Source organism: Parus major, chromosome 13, assembly GCF_001522545.3.
Source record: "Parus major isolate Abel chromosome 13, Parus_major1.1, whole genome shotgun sequence".
Lineage (NCBI taxonomy): Eukaryota > Metazoa > Chordata > Aves > Passeriformes > Paridae > Parus > Parus major.
In genome coordinates, this window is record NC_031782.1 from 15,541,623 (window position 1) to 15,559,152 (window position 17,530).

At 52.9% G+C, this 17,530-nt stretch overlaps 1 protein-coding gene across 4 annotated transcripts in view; it reads left to right on the forward strand.

The window, feature by feature from the left end:
• LOC107210569 (protocadherin gamma-B4-like) overlaps positions 1–17,118 on the forward strand; it is a 37,981-nt gene extending 20,863 nt beyond the window's left edge. For 3 of the 4 annotated variants that reach the window (XM_015641507.3, XM_015641504.3, XM_015641506.1), the window contains exons 3-4: positions 10,498–10,586; positions 14,697–17,118. In XM_015641507.3, the coding sequence (XP_015496993.1) occupies positions 10,498–10,586; positions 14,697–14,923 (316 nt within the window). In that variant the 3' untranslated portion in view covers positions 14,924–17,118. The remainder of the gene's footprint in view (positions 1–10,497; positions 10,587–14,696) is intronic. The other variant, XM_015641505.3, reaches the window with a different exon arrangement.
• Positions 17,119–17,530: the final 412 nt, after the last annotated feature.

The window sequence follows — 17,530 nt, forward strand, 5'->3', positions numbered from 1 at the left end:
TTTTGGGCTGTGTGGACAGGACAATTCTGGGCTGTGTGGACAGGACAGTTTTGGGCTGTGTGGACAGGACAGTTTTGGGCTGTGTGGACAGGATAATTTTGGGCTGTGTGGACAGGACAATTTTGGGCTGTGTGGACAGGACAATTCTGGGCTGTGTGGACAGGACAATTCTGGGCTGTGTGGACAGGACAGTTTTGGACTGTGTGGACAGGACAGTTCTGGGCTGTGTGGACAGGCTGGGAGGGAGGAGATGCCAGGCAGGAGACACCCCAGAGACAGCGGCAGGGCGCTCACAAGGAGTGGGGAAGCAGTGTGAGAATCCATGGCAACTCCAGGGAAGGGAGGAGCAAAGCGCGTAGAGAAGATGCAGAGTTGCCATTTCACACATCCCCCTTCCATTTGTTTTCTCCAATCCCAAATCCCCCTTTGTTAATGCTCCCCAAAGCTGTTGCTAGCCAGGCTTCCCCTCCCCGGCTGAGCAGAGCCAATAGTGATGTTCACTTCGCTTCCCTTGTTTATCAAACAGCATCACAGCTGCCCCCTGGCCCCAGCATCATCCCCCCACCCACAGCACCGGGGCTTGGGGCTGACACTGGAGATGCTGCAGCAAGAGAGAGCCAGGAAGGAAAAGAGGGATTTTTTAATTTTTTTTTTTAATTTTTTTTCCATTCTTTGTTTTGTTTTCACGCAAGAACTTCCAAGAGTTTGGACTGCAGGACTATCAACAGGCTGCCTGTGTGTGCTGGGGCTGGGGAGAGGAATAAAGAATAGTCCTTTAAGCTCTCAGGGGTGTTCTTGTGGCTCAAAGCATGCAGGTGTTGCCAAGGTGTGTTTTTGGGGTGTGTGAAAAACGAGGTTCATATTTTTTTTAATAGAATTTCAAAGTTTAATAAAAAGACAATTAGGAGATAAAAATAAGGCAAAATATACAAATACAGATGGGTGTCTCAGCATTCAGCCAAGGGCACACCTTACTAACAAAGGATTGTCCCTTAAAAACAAAACCCTACTACATATTCATGAATTCTCATGCATGATTCAAGCATTCTTCTTCAGTTTTGGATGTTTCTTTGTTTAGTTTTTGACTTTTCCCCTTCCCAATAAATCAATCTTTTGGCTTCACTGAGTTTCACATTCCCTGATAACAGAAATGCAATAAATTCCTCCCCCAGAGCTCTGGTCACTGCTGTCCTCATCTGGATAAGATAATCTAAGAATGGTGGGGAGGTCTATAACTATCGTTTTCAGTCTTTGGGTTATACAAACAAAAATAGTTTTTGCTTTAATACTGTGCCATAGCTCAACATATATATATTATACCACTATTTCTAAGTTTCATTAATAACAGAAATAGAAGGAACTATATTAATACAACAAAGTTTTGTAACTTTACACGTATAACATTCATTTTAATATTTGCAAAAAGCCTATAATAGAATAGAATAGAATAGAATAGAATAGAATAGAATATGTATCTATAACAGGTGCATGGCTGTACCAGGACACCGACCCCACATGTGGGGGGACATCCCAGAGCAGCTGGGGCCAGAGGAGCAGAGAGGGAAACACAGACATTGCTGGGCTTACCCAGCACAGGGGTGGGCAGCCAGCAGAAGGACAGCTGGCCACAGCTGCAGGCCTTGCCCACATCCTTCCTAAAAATAACTAATGGCAGACCCAGGAGCCACAGGGGTGTCTGTGGGTGCTGTAAATGCACAGGAATTTACTCTGTGAGTTTGTGTCGGGCTGTGGTGGATCCAAAAGAACGTGCACAGGGCACCTGTGGGGCTGTGCAGATAAACACTGATGGATTTGCCTTCTGCTCTTCCATGGGAAAGGTGGAAATGGGCACGTGCCAGGCAGGACAGGCTGCAGCTTCTCAGTGACAGCAGCAAGAGGAGCAGCAGAGGGAAGTGCCACTGTGGGAAGTTTAGGAAATAATTACAATCCTCACATTGCTGTCCCAAAGGCAGGCCAGGGTTAAGCCAGCAGTAGTATTTGCTTTGCCAGGTGTGGTTCCACATGTTTTGCAGGTGAATTATGAAGCTGTAGCAGTCTCTGGGTTAAAATTCCTGCTCCTTCTGACTGGGTTGTATTTGTTTGCCTGTTCAGTGTTGAGCAGGCAGTGATTCCTCCACAGATCCTGCAGCATGTGGAGTGTGGAGCTGCTCCCAGCGGCCTCCCCAGGGCCTGGGGAAGGTGTGAGGGGAGCCCTGCAGCCTGAAAAATCACAGCAGCCTCTGGAAATGTATTTGAAGGCATCACTTTGAAGGAACAGCCATAATCCAAGTGACAGTGTTCTCCTCAGAGTGAGAGCTGCTGTGCTCTGATGTGGGCTGCGAGTCTCTGAGTGCAGGAGGAGTTGTGCCAGTGAAGGAGCTCAGCTCTGGAGGGGTGTTCCCCCTGCCAAATCCTTGGGGCTGAACAGCTCAAATCACCAATTTCTGCCACGTCTGGGAGAGAAGTTGCCTTTTTGGGGAGTATTTGGGGCAGTTGTTTGTGTCCAGTGATGAAGCCCACACCAATCCCCAGTCTGTTTGTGTGGTTTTTGCCCATCAAACACCTTGGAGGGAACCACAGGAGCCCAGGGAGGGCCAGACTGTTTTATCTGTCAGATTTGACCCAGTGGGTTGTGAAACAGAAAAGACTGAGGATAACTTAGAGCCTCATGGCTTGGAGGGGCTGGAGCGTGTCCAGGGCAGGGAACGGAGCTGGGAAGGGTCTGGAGCCCCAGGAGGGGCTGAGGGAGCTGGGAAGGGGCTCAGCCTGGAGAAAAGGAGGCTCAGGGGGTCCTTGTGGCTCTGCACAAGTCCCTGGCAGGAGGGGACAGCCGGGGGGTCGGGCTCTGCTGCCAGGGAACAGGGACAGGAGGAAGAAAAGGCCTCAAGTTGCAGCAGGGGAGGTTAAGACTGGATATTAGGGAAAATTTCTTCACTGAATGAGTGGTCTGGTGTTGGAACAGACTGCCCAGGGCAGTAGTGGAGTCTCTGTCCCAGAAGGGATCTAAAAGTTGTGCAGATGTGGCACCTGGGGCTTGGGTGGGTGCTGGAATTGTTGGTGCTGGGCTGGACTCAATGATCTCAGAGGACTTTTCCAACTTTGCAATTCTGTGGTTTAATTCCTGGGGTTTCCTATCAACCCTGGAGACAAAACTCTGCTTTCAAAAGACCGTGGGGCTGCTCTGAGCCTGGCTTTGCTCTGAGCATGGGCTGCAGCCTCGTGGTGCAGTTCTGGAGTGGATTTGGGTTGCTAGGGCAGGCAGGAGCTGTTTTGATGCTGGGAGCAGGACTTGTCCCTGGATAACTCCTCTCCCTCCCCCTCTTCCTGCAGGGCTGATCTGATCCTGGGATTGGAAGCTGAAGGTTTTTGTAGAGATGTGTCCTGTCCTACCCCACCTCCCCTTCCACAGTCAGGAGACCACAGGGCTGGTCCTCTCTGCCACCTGTGAGTGCTCCTGCTTGCAGGGGCCACACTTTTGTCTATTAACAGCCCAAATCTCAGCAGATTCAGTATTTGGGCTTCTTTCTACAGCACATAGCCCTTTTAAACTATTTCCTTCCCTTATGGACCATTCTGGGCCGATAATCCCTTCATCTGCATTTGTCACAGCCCTTGAAGTCTGAACCCTCCAGATCCTGCCAAGTGGGACAAAAGCTGTAAAGTCTTCTGCAGAGGAGGGGGAATATGCAGGTGATGGGATGTGTTTCTCACTGTGGACAGCCCCCAGAACATCAAGAGTTTGATCATCAGTTTTATGTATGGAAAAGCTATTTTGGGTAATTTGACAGGTGTTACGTGTATTAGGTTAATTTTTCTCTCTCCATCTGCTTCCTGCGCAGCTGAGCACGTGCCATGGCCGGCTGCAGAGATGGATCTGAAAAATAGACACAACAACCTTTCCAAAGAATTTCTCAAAATATCCTTCCTGGCATGTGTGGGACCCAGGAGAAATAATTCCTGCTCTGGGCTTTGTTTCCTTCAGGAGGGTTAGAAGAGTTCCAGGGAGGGGAGACACTGTTCTGGCCCCACTTTTAGGAACATTGTGGGTTTTTGTTCTGCCTTCATCCTGCAGAGCATCATCCCAGCAGCTCCACAGGCTGGAAGTAAAGGCTCTCCAGGGAGGCTGTGTGAAAAACGAGGTTCACTTCACTTAATTTATTTATTTATAATAAATTATAAAGGGTTTACTATGAACAAAAAGACAATTAGGAGACAAAGATAATAAAACAAAAGGTTAAAACAGCCAGGTGCCCTGGTGTGCTGCCAGGAACACACCTGATATCTTTGGAACACTCCTTTTATCCCATTCTGCTGTGGGGTTTCAATGCATATTCATACTTTTCTAAGAAGTATTTTGCATGGCTAAGCCCTGAACCTGCCTTTTTAGAGCACGCATCTTAAAGATTTTATTTCTCTTTATCACATTTTTATTTGGGCTGGGCTTCCTCCTTCTGCAGGTGGTCAGTGTTGACAGCAGCCTGAGCCCCATCACCTGTTTCCTGGAGGTTATTTTGCTTTACACAGACAGGACATTGCCCTAACATCCAAAAATTCTTCTTGACCTGTGCCTAAAACTTGCTAGCAGGGGAAAAAGACATAGCAAAAGCATATAACATATAACATTCATCGTAATACTTGCAAAACCAATATCACAATATGGATTTATAACTGCTGGAAATCTCCCCCCACCCCTGCTCACGCTTCCTCGCTAACATTTTCAATTGCATCTTTGCAAAGTCACGATCCTAAAGCTGGGCTCCATCCAGGCTCCCTGCAGGCCTTGGAATTGCGTTCCAGGAGCGGCCGGGAATGCGCGGAGCCAGGGAACGAGGGGGCAGGGCCGGCAGATCCTCTGTCCGGGAAGGGAGGGCAGGAAATCGTGGCAGTCCTGGAGCTGATCCCGTTTTTTCGGAGGGCGGTGGGCTGCGGGATGCTGTCCCTGGGCTGTGTCCCCAGGCTCGGGGCTGTGTCCCCGCACGCCTGGAGCAGAGCTCAGCGCCGGCAGGGATGGATCTGTTCCCTCTCTCTTGTCACTTTGCCAGCCTGGGAATGCTCAGGATGGGATTTTAGTGCTGGAGCCGTGTGTGGGAGGCGGCGGGGATGGGGAGGAAGCTGGGAGAGAGGAAAGGGAAGAGCAGGGGGGCTTCGGCAGGGGCTGCTCGGCAATGGGGAGGGAGGAAGGGGCTTGAGGCTAGTCCTGGCTCCGGGGGCTGGCTGGGGAGGAGAGGGCTGGCTGCTGCCCCAGGGAAAGCGGGAGCAGCATCCCGGGCTGGCGTGTAAAGAAGAGGCTGGGAAGAGAAATAAATCCCAGTCATAGAGAAGTAAATCCCAGTCACATCCCCTTGCCCAGAGTGGGGGCAGCCGGGACCAGGGGTTGGGAGAGGTCCCGGCTGGGGGAGGACAGTGCCAGAAAGCCCCAAATGAGAGAGGAGCGAGGATGCTGAGGGTGTCCCAGGAAAATCCCTGGTCCAAGCAGTGCCCACAGCCCTGCCAGGCGCCTCAGAGCGCCGAGGTCTCGTCCTTGGGGCACTGAGCTGCCCTCTCCATCCCCTGGGGCTCTGACAGCACTGCTCTGGCACGAATAAACATTCCCAGTTTGTTGTGGCGCTGCTGTGACTCGCGTTTCCAGCTGCAGAGAAAGGAAAACAATTTTTCAGGAATCCATCGGGCGATTGTGCAAATAAATGTTTGCGAGGCCTTTGGCTGCCATAGTGATGAGCTCCATGGCAACCCCGCAAGGAAATGAATAATTCTGTGCTCGAAGTGGAATAATTTTGTGCTGGAAGTGGAAGATAAAAAGGGACCTGATGGCTGAGGGTGCTGCAAATTAGCTGATGAGCAAAGCACCCAAGTGCCCCCCTGGTGTGGGTGCTTGTGGAAGCTCTCGGTAACGGGGCAGTGCTGGGATGCAGGTGGATGCTGTGGGGCTGTGGCAGGGCTGCCAGAAAAGCCCTTTGTCTGGTTATTCCATGGTTTCCACGCAGCCAGGTTTATTGAAGGCAGCTCCAGGTTGTGCACAGGCTGTAGCTGCCCCTCCTGACACAGCCTCTGCTCCGTGTCCAGCACACCCTGAGCCCCTGAAGATGCTGCACCCCTGCGTTTGTCTCAGATGTGCCTTTGATTCCTTCTCTCCAGTTCTAGCTGTGCTGGAAGCATTCCTGAAAATGAAAGCCAGCCCTTTTCTGAGCTTTGAAGTGTGGAGTAGAACTGAACAGAGAGGAGGAAAAAAAAAATCTATCCAGGGGGGGATGGGTTTTTAGAAAAACACCCTATTGAATCAACAGCATTTGTATTAAAACCAGCAAGTCCTTGGAATATTTCCATAGGAACCAGCCCTCCCATTCTGGCCAGGCTCCCTGCAGCAGCATCCAGAGCTGTGGATGAGTGGGGAGCAGTGGCAAGGGGGGCTCTGGGCTGTGCCCACCCCGGGCAGGGGCAGCAGGGCAGGGAAGGCTGCTCATTGTTGAGTCAGTGATTCACAGCTGTGACTCACAGCCCCATCCTATAGCCATGGAAGGCAGCCAGGTCTGGCCATCATCTGTGTGCATTCTCCACTGTCAGAAGTTATTTTTGGATGTTTTTAGATTACAGCCCTTGGGTTTTTTTTCTGTGCCTCTGAATTCTGGATGATTGCGCTGCCAGTAATTGAGACACTTGAATTTCCTGCTTAGAGAAGTGAGTTCAATACCTTTTTTTTTTTTTTTGCAATGCTAAGGCATTTCTAAAATAGCTTTTCTACGTGGCGTCATGAGCAGGCACACAGCTTTGGGGCTCTTTGTGCAAAATTCAGGAGCACTGGGTGCAGTAAGGGTGTAAAAAAAGGACACGGGGGTGTCAGGTTGAGCACGAATCACCAGCACACCTTTGCTGTGATGGAGACTGACTGGTTTCACTGGTCAGGTTGGAGCCAGCAGGACAAAAGTTGCCCTCAATTCCCCTGTGGCACTCACAGATCCACACCCGGAGCACTGTGCCCAGTTTTCAGCTCCTCACTGCAACAAAGGCAGGGCCATGTGAGAGCCACCGAAATGATCTGGAGCCCCAGGCAGGGTGGCAGAGGCTGAGAGCTCCTTCCACTCGGAAGTGTGGGAGCTGGGAGCACTGCAGGATCCTGAAGGACCCTTCCAACCCAACCCATTGTAGGGTTCTGCGATTCATGCCCCTCTTCCAGCCTGATTTTGTGATCTCACAGGGAATTAAGGGGATGTAGGGCTTTGGGTGTCCCCCAGGCTGTGGGGTAATGGACGAGTGGGGCTCATGTGTTCATCCCTCACTAAGACCACAAGGAAGGCAGAGGGAATTTGGAAAAAAGGAATGTGGAATGCTGCCCATCCAGAGCTGGCTGCTGATGCACGATCCTCCTTCCCTGAGCCACACCACTCTAAACCAAGAGCTCAACCTGAGCAAGACCCGCGTTTCTCGGTACAGCCACTCCCCTGGGAGGGCTGGACTGTGCCACTCAGACCCCTCCCAGGCAGCAGGCACTGCCCAGACCCTTCATCCCTCCCTTCTCAACCCATTCCTGGCCGCATCTGCTGCCCAGTGCTGCCAGCTCTCCTGTCTGTGCCCTCAAACATCCCTGGGGCCGCGGGCTGTTGGGATGGGGTCAGGAATCCTGGTGCAGGTGAATTTCCTGAGCACAGGGTGAGCCTTTCCCACTGCCCTAGGACACAAAAAGGCTTTGACAGGGAGGCAGGAGGAATTTCTGTGCAGGGAAGCCTGAAGGAGGGGTGGGAGAGGAGGCAGGAGTCGTTTGGGAGGTGGAAAATGTGATGCTGGCACTGCCACATCAAAGAGGGAGTTGAACCTGAGCCTCTGATTTCAAAACGGAGCTCAAACCACCGGAATATTACAATCGAAAAAAACCACCCAAAAATATATTTGACACTTTTTTGTGCTTTCTCTCCCCCCATCTCTGGGTACCACCATCATGTTTGGGCAGCTCCCAGAGCCAGGATCAGCGGCTGGGAGGCTCAGGGATGTTTCTGAGCAGCTTTCCCGAAGCCCTGAAAAACCTGGGAACCTCATCTTGCAGCTGGGGGTGGGGCAGGAGCTGCGGGGGTTAACGGGTGGCTGAATGGGTTGTGGTTTGCAACGGAGTTCAGGTTCCTAAGTCCTTTATTGGATCTAGCCCGGGGCTCTATTCCCAGCCCTGTTTGTGACATTAACAGGTCACTGCAGCCCCAGGGCTGTCCCCACCTTGTCCTGGCACGGCACCGAGCAGGGGACCCGTGCCTGAGGAGTCTCGGCACAACCATCAGGGAGAAATCAATTTGGGAGGCGAGCACGCCTTTTCTGACCTTTTTCTGACCTTTTTTGAAACCGTGCCACCAGCCACGGGGCGCAGGAGGGCACAGAAGCAGTGCCAGGATGCCCCGGGAGGCGGCAGGCAGCAGGTATTTCAGGATGCTGCCGGCAGGGTCGTGCCGGGCCAGCTTCTGCTCCATTAGTGGTTATTTGCATCCTCTAAAGATTAACTGGAGTGAGAGCAGCACCCTGTGCCCGGCTGGGCATGGACTGGGGATGCAGAAGGGGAGGGATGGTCCTGGCTCACGTCCTGAACATCTTTGACCGAGTTAATAAGATCAGATTTTCTGCAGAGCACCTGGGGGTGCCCACGCAGCATCCTTACAGTCAGATATTGTGTTTCAGAGGGGGTTTGAATGTATATTCACAATTCCAGAATGGTTTGGGTTGGCATGGACCTCCCAGAGCATCCCATCCTACCCCCTGCAATGGGCATGGACACCTTGGACTATCCCAGGCTGCTCCAAGCCTGGCCTTGGGCACTTCCAGGGATTCAGGGGCAGCCACAGCTTCTCTGAGCACCCTGTGCATAAGAAAGGATTTCACAGGGATGGTGAAAGCTCGAGTGCACTCAAGGCTTCTCTCCTTGCAGAGCTTTGATGCAGTTATGAGGTCACTGTGGCAGGTACAACCTTCAGGAAGGCACCTGTGGGTCCATCCCAATTCCAAAATGTCCATATCGAGCCTGTTCTGTGTGTGAGGGGGCAGGGGGCACTGGGGCAGGGGGATTTGCAGGGTGCAGGGTGCTGAGTGCTCAGCACGGGGCCACCAGTGGGACACCCTGGGGCTGGGCATGTCACCTGCTTCAGGAGCTCAGGGGCTGAGCAGGAACCTGGTGTCTCAACAGGATGTTGAGATTTCAGCTGGGCTTCAGGGTCTGAGCAGGGTTTTGGGGTCTGAGCAGGGTTTTGGGGTCTGAGCAGGGTGCTGGGGTCTGAGCAGAGTGTTGGGGTCTGAGCAGAGTGTTGGGGTCTGGCAGCTCTTGTTTTTAAGGGTGGTGGAGGATGCCAGCTCCATGCCTTGTAGCCTGGTGTATTGGACACTTTCCTGGGAAATGGGGTAAGGTCTCTTCATGGGAAGGGCTTCCCAACCCCCCACCCTCTCCTACCTCACTTCAGGAGGGCTCCCAGCTGCAAGAGCAGGGCAGCCTTCATCCCAAGGGAGCCAGCACACAGCCAAGTGCTAAATCCTGGCATTCCAATGGATGGTGGTCAGTGACTGGGAGAGGAGACAGCGGTGATCTGAGCAGTGGGGTCATTTAGGGACAGAGCAGAGGGGACCCCAGGAAGCTGGTGAGATGTTTAGGAAGTTGTGGAGGCTCTGGAGGGGCTCTGGGAGCACAGCCCTGAGCAGTGAGCGGTGGCTGAGCACAGCTGACACCTGGCAGACATGAAAGCCGGGCTTGTTAGGCTGCACACAGAGTGCTGATTGTAGCCTCGGCCACAAAACCTCCTCAGCCAAAGCCTGACAGCATCCCCTGAGCTTTCCCAGGCGGATCTGTGGTGCTCAGCACCCCCAGCAGCCAAGGGGAACTGAGGCAGATGCCCAGATGCTCCCTGCTCTCCTCTCCCTGCTGCTTCAGCCTCCCCAGGACTGATCTCAGACTCTTTTCAGAGCAAATTCCGTGGTGCCAGGCAGCTGCTCCATGATAATCCCAAATCTCACCACGCCACGGGGTTTTCTCACCCTCCATCACATGAATGAAGCTGCAGAATGGAGTTGTAACCTGAAAGAGCTTGAAAGGTGCATCCACTGCAGAATGACAGAGGAGCTGGTGCATATCTCTGCACCTCTGGGGCTTTAGCACTGCAGTTTTTGTGATATTAAACTGTAATTTTGGCAATGGATTATGTTATATCCTGTGGCAGGGGGTTGGAAATAGATGATCTTCAAGTTCTCTTCTGACCCAAACCATTCTGTGATTCCATGTGGGTGGGATTTGGAGGAGAGGAGATGCTTGGCTGCAGCCTCTGAGGGCAGCAGGAGTTGGGAAGGTGTTGCTGGAAGCACCATTGAGCCCCCAAGTGCTTTTGGTGGTTATTCTTGAGGAGCCTGCTGAGGGATGGACACCCCTGAAAGGGTCTTGTCCCCTGAGTGCTGTTTAGTAGAAGGACTTAGAGCATGCACTGGCCCAGCCCACTCCTCCTGGCTGAACTGGAGTAACTTTCTGTTTGTTTTCTTTTCCCACAGCTCCCAGAATGGAGAAGAAGCTGGAGCCTGGCCCAACAACCAGTTTGACACGGAGATGCTCCAAGCCATGATCCTGGCTTCAGCCAATGGTTGGTGTCCATCGCGCCTGGGAAAACCCTGACTCCTGCTCTCGGGGCCGTCTCGGGTTCATGCTGCTAGATAAGATGATGTGGGACTGATTTATCTGGGTTAGCTGGGCTGGCTGCAAAAGTTCTGCTTCAACAGATCCCCAAGCTGGTGGAAAATCACTGATGTCCCTGCAGAGAGAGGGGTCAGGAGGGATCCAGGCAGATCTGGTTCCTGCAGACAGGGACACATCTTCCACCCAACCTCTGCTTTGTACTGAAACAACATGGTCTGCCTGTGCTGTGCTTGTGCTACGTGACAGAGCCAGTCTGGAGGTGATCTTTTATAAACTCCTTGGTTCCAGAAAGTCACAGGAGATTAAACTTGCTGGAAGGTGAGGAGGAAGGAAGGCTGGAAGTTTGTGTCTGGCTAGAGGCAGGACCAGGGAAACAGTGAATGCCTGACTCAGTATTCCCAACAAACCTTGTGTGCAGAGGAGCTCCCGAGTCCCTCTGCTGGAACTCACCAAGGTTTCCCCACTGGCTGCTGCTGCCTCCTTGCAGTTGTATCCACAGGAGGGTGGTTTGGGGTCATTTTGGGTTGGTTTGTTCTGGTTTATGGCTGTGCAGAAGCCTTGGGCAGGGAGGGATGTTCCCACACACCCACAGTCTCCGTGGCTCTGCATAAAACAAGGACGATTATCATTCTGTGCAGTGCTGTGGATAAAGAGCCTGGTTTTCATAGAGCCTTTATTTATAAATACCTCCAAGTCTTTCCCCCCCTTGATATAAAAATAGAAGCACAGCCATAAAACCCTGTGCAAAATGCTTAGGATGTTTCCTTTGAGCTGTTGGGAGGGAAGGAATCTGAGGGAGGAGGAATGGCTTTGGTGTTGCTTTCTTGGAAAGCTGCTGCAGCTGAACTTTGCTGCTTCACAGACACCAGGAGACAGCTGCCGTGGCTGGGGAGGGGGACGAAGGTCTGGGGCAAGGGAGTTGTTTACACTCAAGAGAAAGAAACAATGTGAAAATGTGTCTTTGCTCTGAAAAACGGCGGTGGAAAAATAGCCCTTGGGGTTGCATGTGGTTATCATCACCCAGTGTCTCCAGATCCGGTTTCCTTGCTGGTAAATAAAGCTGTTTTTCTGGCTGCTGCTCCAGCAATCCCCAGGATCAGAGCTAAGCGGGTCCCTTCCAGGTTAAGCACGGACTTTCACGGGGCCCCGGGCCCTACTGCAGCAAATCTCCCCCAATCCCCAAGTCTCACACAGTCCCAACCTCTCCCACGGCTCGGGTCCGCCCAGGGGGTTGATGTAAATCAAATTCCTCCTACAGACAATGGCTTTCCCTTATCCATCCTTTGCAGGCTCTTTCTGTGCTGGATGTGTGGATGGGGACACAGCACAAGTTTTTTCCTCCAGCACAGCGTTTTCCTGTCACCCTCGCTCTCTGTCCCTCGTTTCTGCTCTCTCTTTAAGCCAATAGCGTTGATTGCAGCAGGCTTTGATTAGGGGCAGCACTAATTGACCATGAAGCTTTGTGCTACCCATCCCTGAGTGTGATTTCCTGGCCTTTTAAATAATCTTTATCTTTCAGTGCCACCCCCTGAGCTCTGTTGGAGCCCTGGGGTGGCAGGTGGGACACAGTGACACGGGTGAAGCCTTGGATGAACCCTGGGGTTTTCCTTGGCTTTAGCAGGAGGCAGAGCTGGCTGTGCCAGGACAAGCCTGCACCATCCAGTCCTTCCAGGATTAAATCCCTTTCCCAATGGTTAAATCACCATCACAAGTCAGACTATCTGGGGACCTGGTTTTTCCCCCCAGGGCTGTGACCTTGCTGTAGGGTTCTGTCTCCCTTCCCTTCCATCCTTCCTCTGGATCTCCCAGCCTTGCAGCCAGGAACAATATGCAAAACCAGTGTTTTGAGCGATCTGAATGGGCAGAGGCAGCTGCTGGGACAGCCTGAGGAGCACAGATGCCCCAGGACACCAGACACTCAAGGACAGACATCCTGCCCTTAAAATACTCTGGCTCCCAGCGAGAATTTAGAGAGGTGCCATGGGACGGTGGGGGAGCAGACAGAGAGGGGGGGTCCCTGTCCCCCCAGGCAGGGCAGACACGCTATATTGGGTGCCCTGAAAGCCCCACCAGCAGCTGCAGCAACACCTGCTCTGGAGCTGCCCTCGGCCTCCCCTCTGCCCACAGGGGCGATGGAGCCACTCTCTGGTTATTTTTGCCAAAGCCCAAATCCTTGTTTTCCTCCTCAGGACCGTTTGGGATAATGACAGGCTGCTGGTAGAGGCTGAGCGTGACCTTTCCAGCTCAAGTGCTTTGCTTGGCAAGAGCACCTCGGTGCCCATTTACAACCCTCTATTGTTCCTGTTCTCTCTCTTCTTTTCAGCCTTAATGTCAGTGTTACCTAGAAACAGCCGGTCACCCTTGCCCAGGACCGACTGGCAGGCTGGGAACTTCACCAGAGCCTTTTTCTCCCTGGTGGAAGCTGTGCTGAGACTGCAGATTAATTCATGGGGACTTGGGTGGTGCTGGCACCCCCAGCCCTTCACTGCTCAGAGCCCTGGGATGGCCCCAGAGGGACACTGGGCAGCAATATCCAGGGAAGAGAAGGTGCCCAAGTCCGCCCAGCCTCTCACTGGGCTGATCCCAGCTGGGACAGCCCAGAAAAAACAATTGTGCCATGGCTGGAGGCTGTGGTCCAGCTGTGAGATGGTCCCTGCACATCTCCAGTCATCCCATCCCATTTCTAACACCTCGATGGGTATGTGAGCTGGTTGCTAATGAAGTGAGCTGCTGCTGAGGCAAGGGAAGATTAGCAATAAATATCACTAATTACAGACACATCTCCCCAGCACAGGGTCCTCCGAGCCCTGCTGGGTTTGGAACCCATTTCATGGGGACTCTGGATGAGTTCTCCTGCAGTGAATGCTTCCAGAGCAGGAAGTGAAAGGCATTTCCCCCCTCTGGGTCGCTGTGTTTGTGCACCACAGCCTCTGCCCCGGTGCACAATATCCTGCCTGTTTTCAGCCTCCCTGTTTTTCCCTCCCTGCCCTCTCCAACAGAGCAGCTGCAACTTTTCAAGCTGCAGTTGCTCCATCCTTCTGACCCCTGCAAAGGGAATGTGCACACAGCCATATTTCAGGGGGATGGTGGGATGTGGTCCAGCTTTTTGTCTGGCTGCCTTAGGCACCTCCATCTGCTTAGGAAAAAGCAAAGGCAGCACAGAGGCGTGCACAGAACTGGTCTGGAGTGAGGAGAGATGTGAGGGGACCCAGCCCACCACCTCTGCTCACTGTTTTTCTTTGTTCCCACAATCTCTGTGCCTGGCAAAGGAGGGAGCAGCACCCTGGGCTCTGCTTTGGGACCTTTGGGTGCCCTTGCTGGGCTTCCCCATCCTCCAGGACAGCCTGGCCCCGGCCATGAGCATGAGGCAGTTAAAGGGCTGAGATGGGAGCCACGGTCTCTCATATAAAGGCCGAGTTTCAGCAAACCATTTCTGAGCAGGGCTGTGCAAGGATCGCACCCTGAGCCGTGCACAGGCAGCTGCTCATGGCAACAGCATCGCTTGAGCCCTGCCATCCCCCCGTGCTCACTTCTCCCCCATCTCCATCTGCTCTCCAGCATCCCGGGGGTGCCCTGTGCCCCTCCCCACTCCTCGCTCCGTGCTGGAGCTGTGCACAGCGACAGGAATGAATTCGCCTTCCCCTCCCCCTGATCTGGACCATCAGACACGCTCTGGCATTGATTTCCTTGGCGCTCGGCTTCCTAGAGCCATTTTGCGGTATTGCAGGGGAGGGGTTTTCTTTCTCATCTCCCGTGTGCTGCTCCCTGAATAAACCTGGCTGGAGAAAAATACCGCGGGCAGGGTTTTAAATGCGGCGGAAAAATAAATAAATATTGGATTTCCTTTAATGCATCGCTAATGGTGTGGCTGCACAATATGTTTGTAATGGGCAGTTCTGTGGGGGGTTCTGTGTCCTCACAGCCCTGTGGGGAGCTGAAGGGTGATGTTGGTTTGGGTTTGACACCCTGTGGGGCTGCTGGGGCTTGGGGTGGGGGTCTCCAGCTGGCTTTAACATCCTGCCCTTCTCTTTTCCCCCTTCCCCGGCGTTCCCCGCAGAAGCTGCTGACGGTAACTCCACCCTGGGAGGCGGCAATGGCACGATGGGGCTGAGCGCTCGCTACGGCCCCCAGTTCACCCTGCAGCACGTCCCCGATTACCGGCAGAACGTCTACATCCCGGGCAGCAACGCCACCCTCACCAACGCCGCCGGCAAGCGCGACGCCAAGAACGCCGCTCCCGCCGGAGGCAACAAGAAAAAATCCGGGAAGAAGGAGAAGAAGTAGTGAAGAAGAAAAAAGGAGACCTTAGAGCTACAGGGCAGCCGGCTCCAGCACTCCCCCAAAACCACAGCCCAGGCCGGAGGACGAATGTGAATTTTTTTTGTGGTGCAAAAGTAGGAAATGCTGCGAATGTATCTCGTCATCATCAGAGCCGAGAGCAGGGGCTCGCTGCTCTCGGGTCTCATGATGAAAACCGATCCAGAATCTAAACCGAACGCAAACAAGTGCCCTGTGAATAACATTTTATACAATCCCTCGGGTATTAGGATATGCAAGGGAGGAAGGTCTTTTGCCATGTCTTTGGATCTGATTTTCTCCCAGGTAGTCCGAGAAAGGCACAAGGCTTGTGCTCGGCTTTGCCCAGTGTAAATAATTTTAATGTGGATCTTTTAATTTATAGCCCTTCAGCTATTTTTTGGAAAGGAAAAGGAAGTTCTTAGCTCAGAGCCCACGCTCCAGTTCTTTGCTCTTAAATTTTCCATTCGTACAATTCACCCTTTTACAGTCAAAGATAGAGATGGATTTTGGAATTTGGAAGTTGGTAGGGAGTGCTTCAGTTCCTGCTTACCTGTCATCTGGGGAAAAAAAAAAAGTGTTTATATTGCATGATTCAAAGGGAGTATGGCAAAGCTGCATCCTAAACATTTTTTTTTGTTTTGTTTTTCTTTTTGTTTTTTTTAAAAGTGTAACCACTAATGGCCTGAAATTTGATAAGGAAAAAGCCCTCCTGCTGTGTGAGAGGCAGGGAATTCCACGAGGAGCACGCCGAGGCGTGCGGCAGCTGCCCCGGCGGTTCTAGGGGTCTCCGAAGAGCAGACACATCTCGAACCTTCTTTGCAGTAAATATTTATATGTACAGTCGATGTTCTTATGGGATTAAGGCTAAGAGAGCCTCGCTCCCCTGTGGCCAGGCCTGGCCAGGTCCCCCCCAGCCCAGGGGGACACGGGGACGACGTTTCACTGTCTGCACACGGTGTCTGCATGCACGTCCCTCACCTCACACCTGCACTAGCGCAGTAGCTCCACGGACCCGCAGAAGTCCTCGCATGCCCACGTGGTGTGAACGCGCCGGCAGCCCGAGCCTCGAGCCGGGCCTGCCCTGGGGAAGGGGTGGGAGGGGGTGGGATGGCTCAGGCGGGGTGGGGGAAACTCATTATTGCTTCTAGTTGGGGCCCCAAAGGTGGTTTGGGGTGGTCGGGGGGTTCTACGAGGCGGTTCTTGGGGATCTGCGGGGCTGCCGGTGCATGGCTTTGGCGCAGAGTTGGTGACTGAGTAAGTGATGGTTGTTTTGGTGGCGTTTGGGGACCAGGTCCAGATGAGGGACCCAAGAGCAGGGGGTGATGCTGCAAAATGGGGGGCGATAATCGGGGGAGTGTCATGTGGGACCACGCGGGGCCCGCTGGCTCTGGGCTTTTTACCCTGAGAGGAGAATTGAAGGATGAGGAGTAGAGTTTCTCCATGTGCCCATCACTAAAGCACCAGGCCAGCTTCCCATAGCAGAGCAGCTCTGAGCCCCCGGGGAAGGCAGGTGAGGGCTTTGTGTAGCCAGAGCCAGGAGAGGAGCTGTGGGGTGGCCAGGAAAGGGGCCACACCGAGTTTCCCAGGGGAGTGTGTATCTTGTTTTTTTCCTTTTTTAATCACTAACACTTAACTCACCCGACCAGATCCAGCTCTTTCAGCCAGGCTCTCCCCAGCCCTGCCCCCTCCCCAAACCCAGGGCAGCAGGAGCATCCTCCGTGTTTCATCCGGATCCAGCCACCTCCGGCGCTGGCTGCACTGGGAGCGGTTCCCACCCTGTCCCCTGCAGCTGCCACCTGCCCCCCCTCTAGAAACGCTGTAGCTGAATCGTAGTCTTTATATTTTCTTTTTAATCTGCAATCTGAGGTAGCCTAGTGAGTGTCGTGTATTTAGTGGCGTGTTATTTTTAATCGCGGTGACTAACTTGTGGACATCAGTATTTTCAATTTTCTCCGTATCTTCTTTCCATGTGGTCTGTGCTCCGAGTGTACGTGAAATGAAACACGTTTGCCCTTTCAATGTGTCTAATATTGAATTATACTTATATATTATATATATGCTTATATCCTTCTTATACCCATATAGACCAATGTCGATGTGTTACACGCAAGTTTTATACTCTAATATTTATATTGCTTTTTTCTTTGGGAAAAAAAAATAATAAAATGGTTTCTTCTGAATGAGTGGTATTTATTCTGGTGGGAAAAGGGAGGCACAGATGGTGCTGCTGACAGGGGGTGGTTCATCCCCTGCCTCGGCTCCAGCAGTGGGGATGCTCTTGGGGCACCCCCAGTCTCGTTTCCCCCCAGGCCTGCTCTGGTGGCACCCCCATCCTTTGGTCTCCCAGGCCTTTGAGTGGAGGGTGACATGGCTGTGGGTCATGTCTGAGGACGTGATGGGGTCCCAAGAAGATCCAGCTGCCCCTCTCCATCACTGCAGGGCTCTGGTCACTATTGCCCAGTCCTGGAGGATCGGGAGATCCCAGCTGGGAATCCATCACCCTTCCCCATCACCACCATCAGGAATCCACTCTCCCTTCTCCAGCCCCACTTTCCGTGGTCTCCCCTCTCTGCACTCGGGGACAGCGGGTGG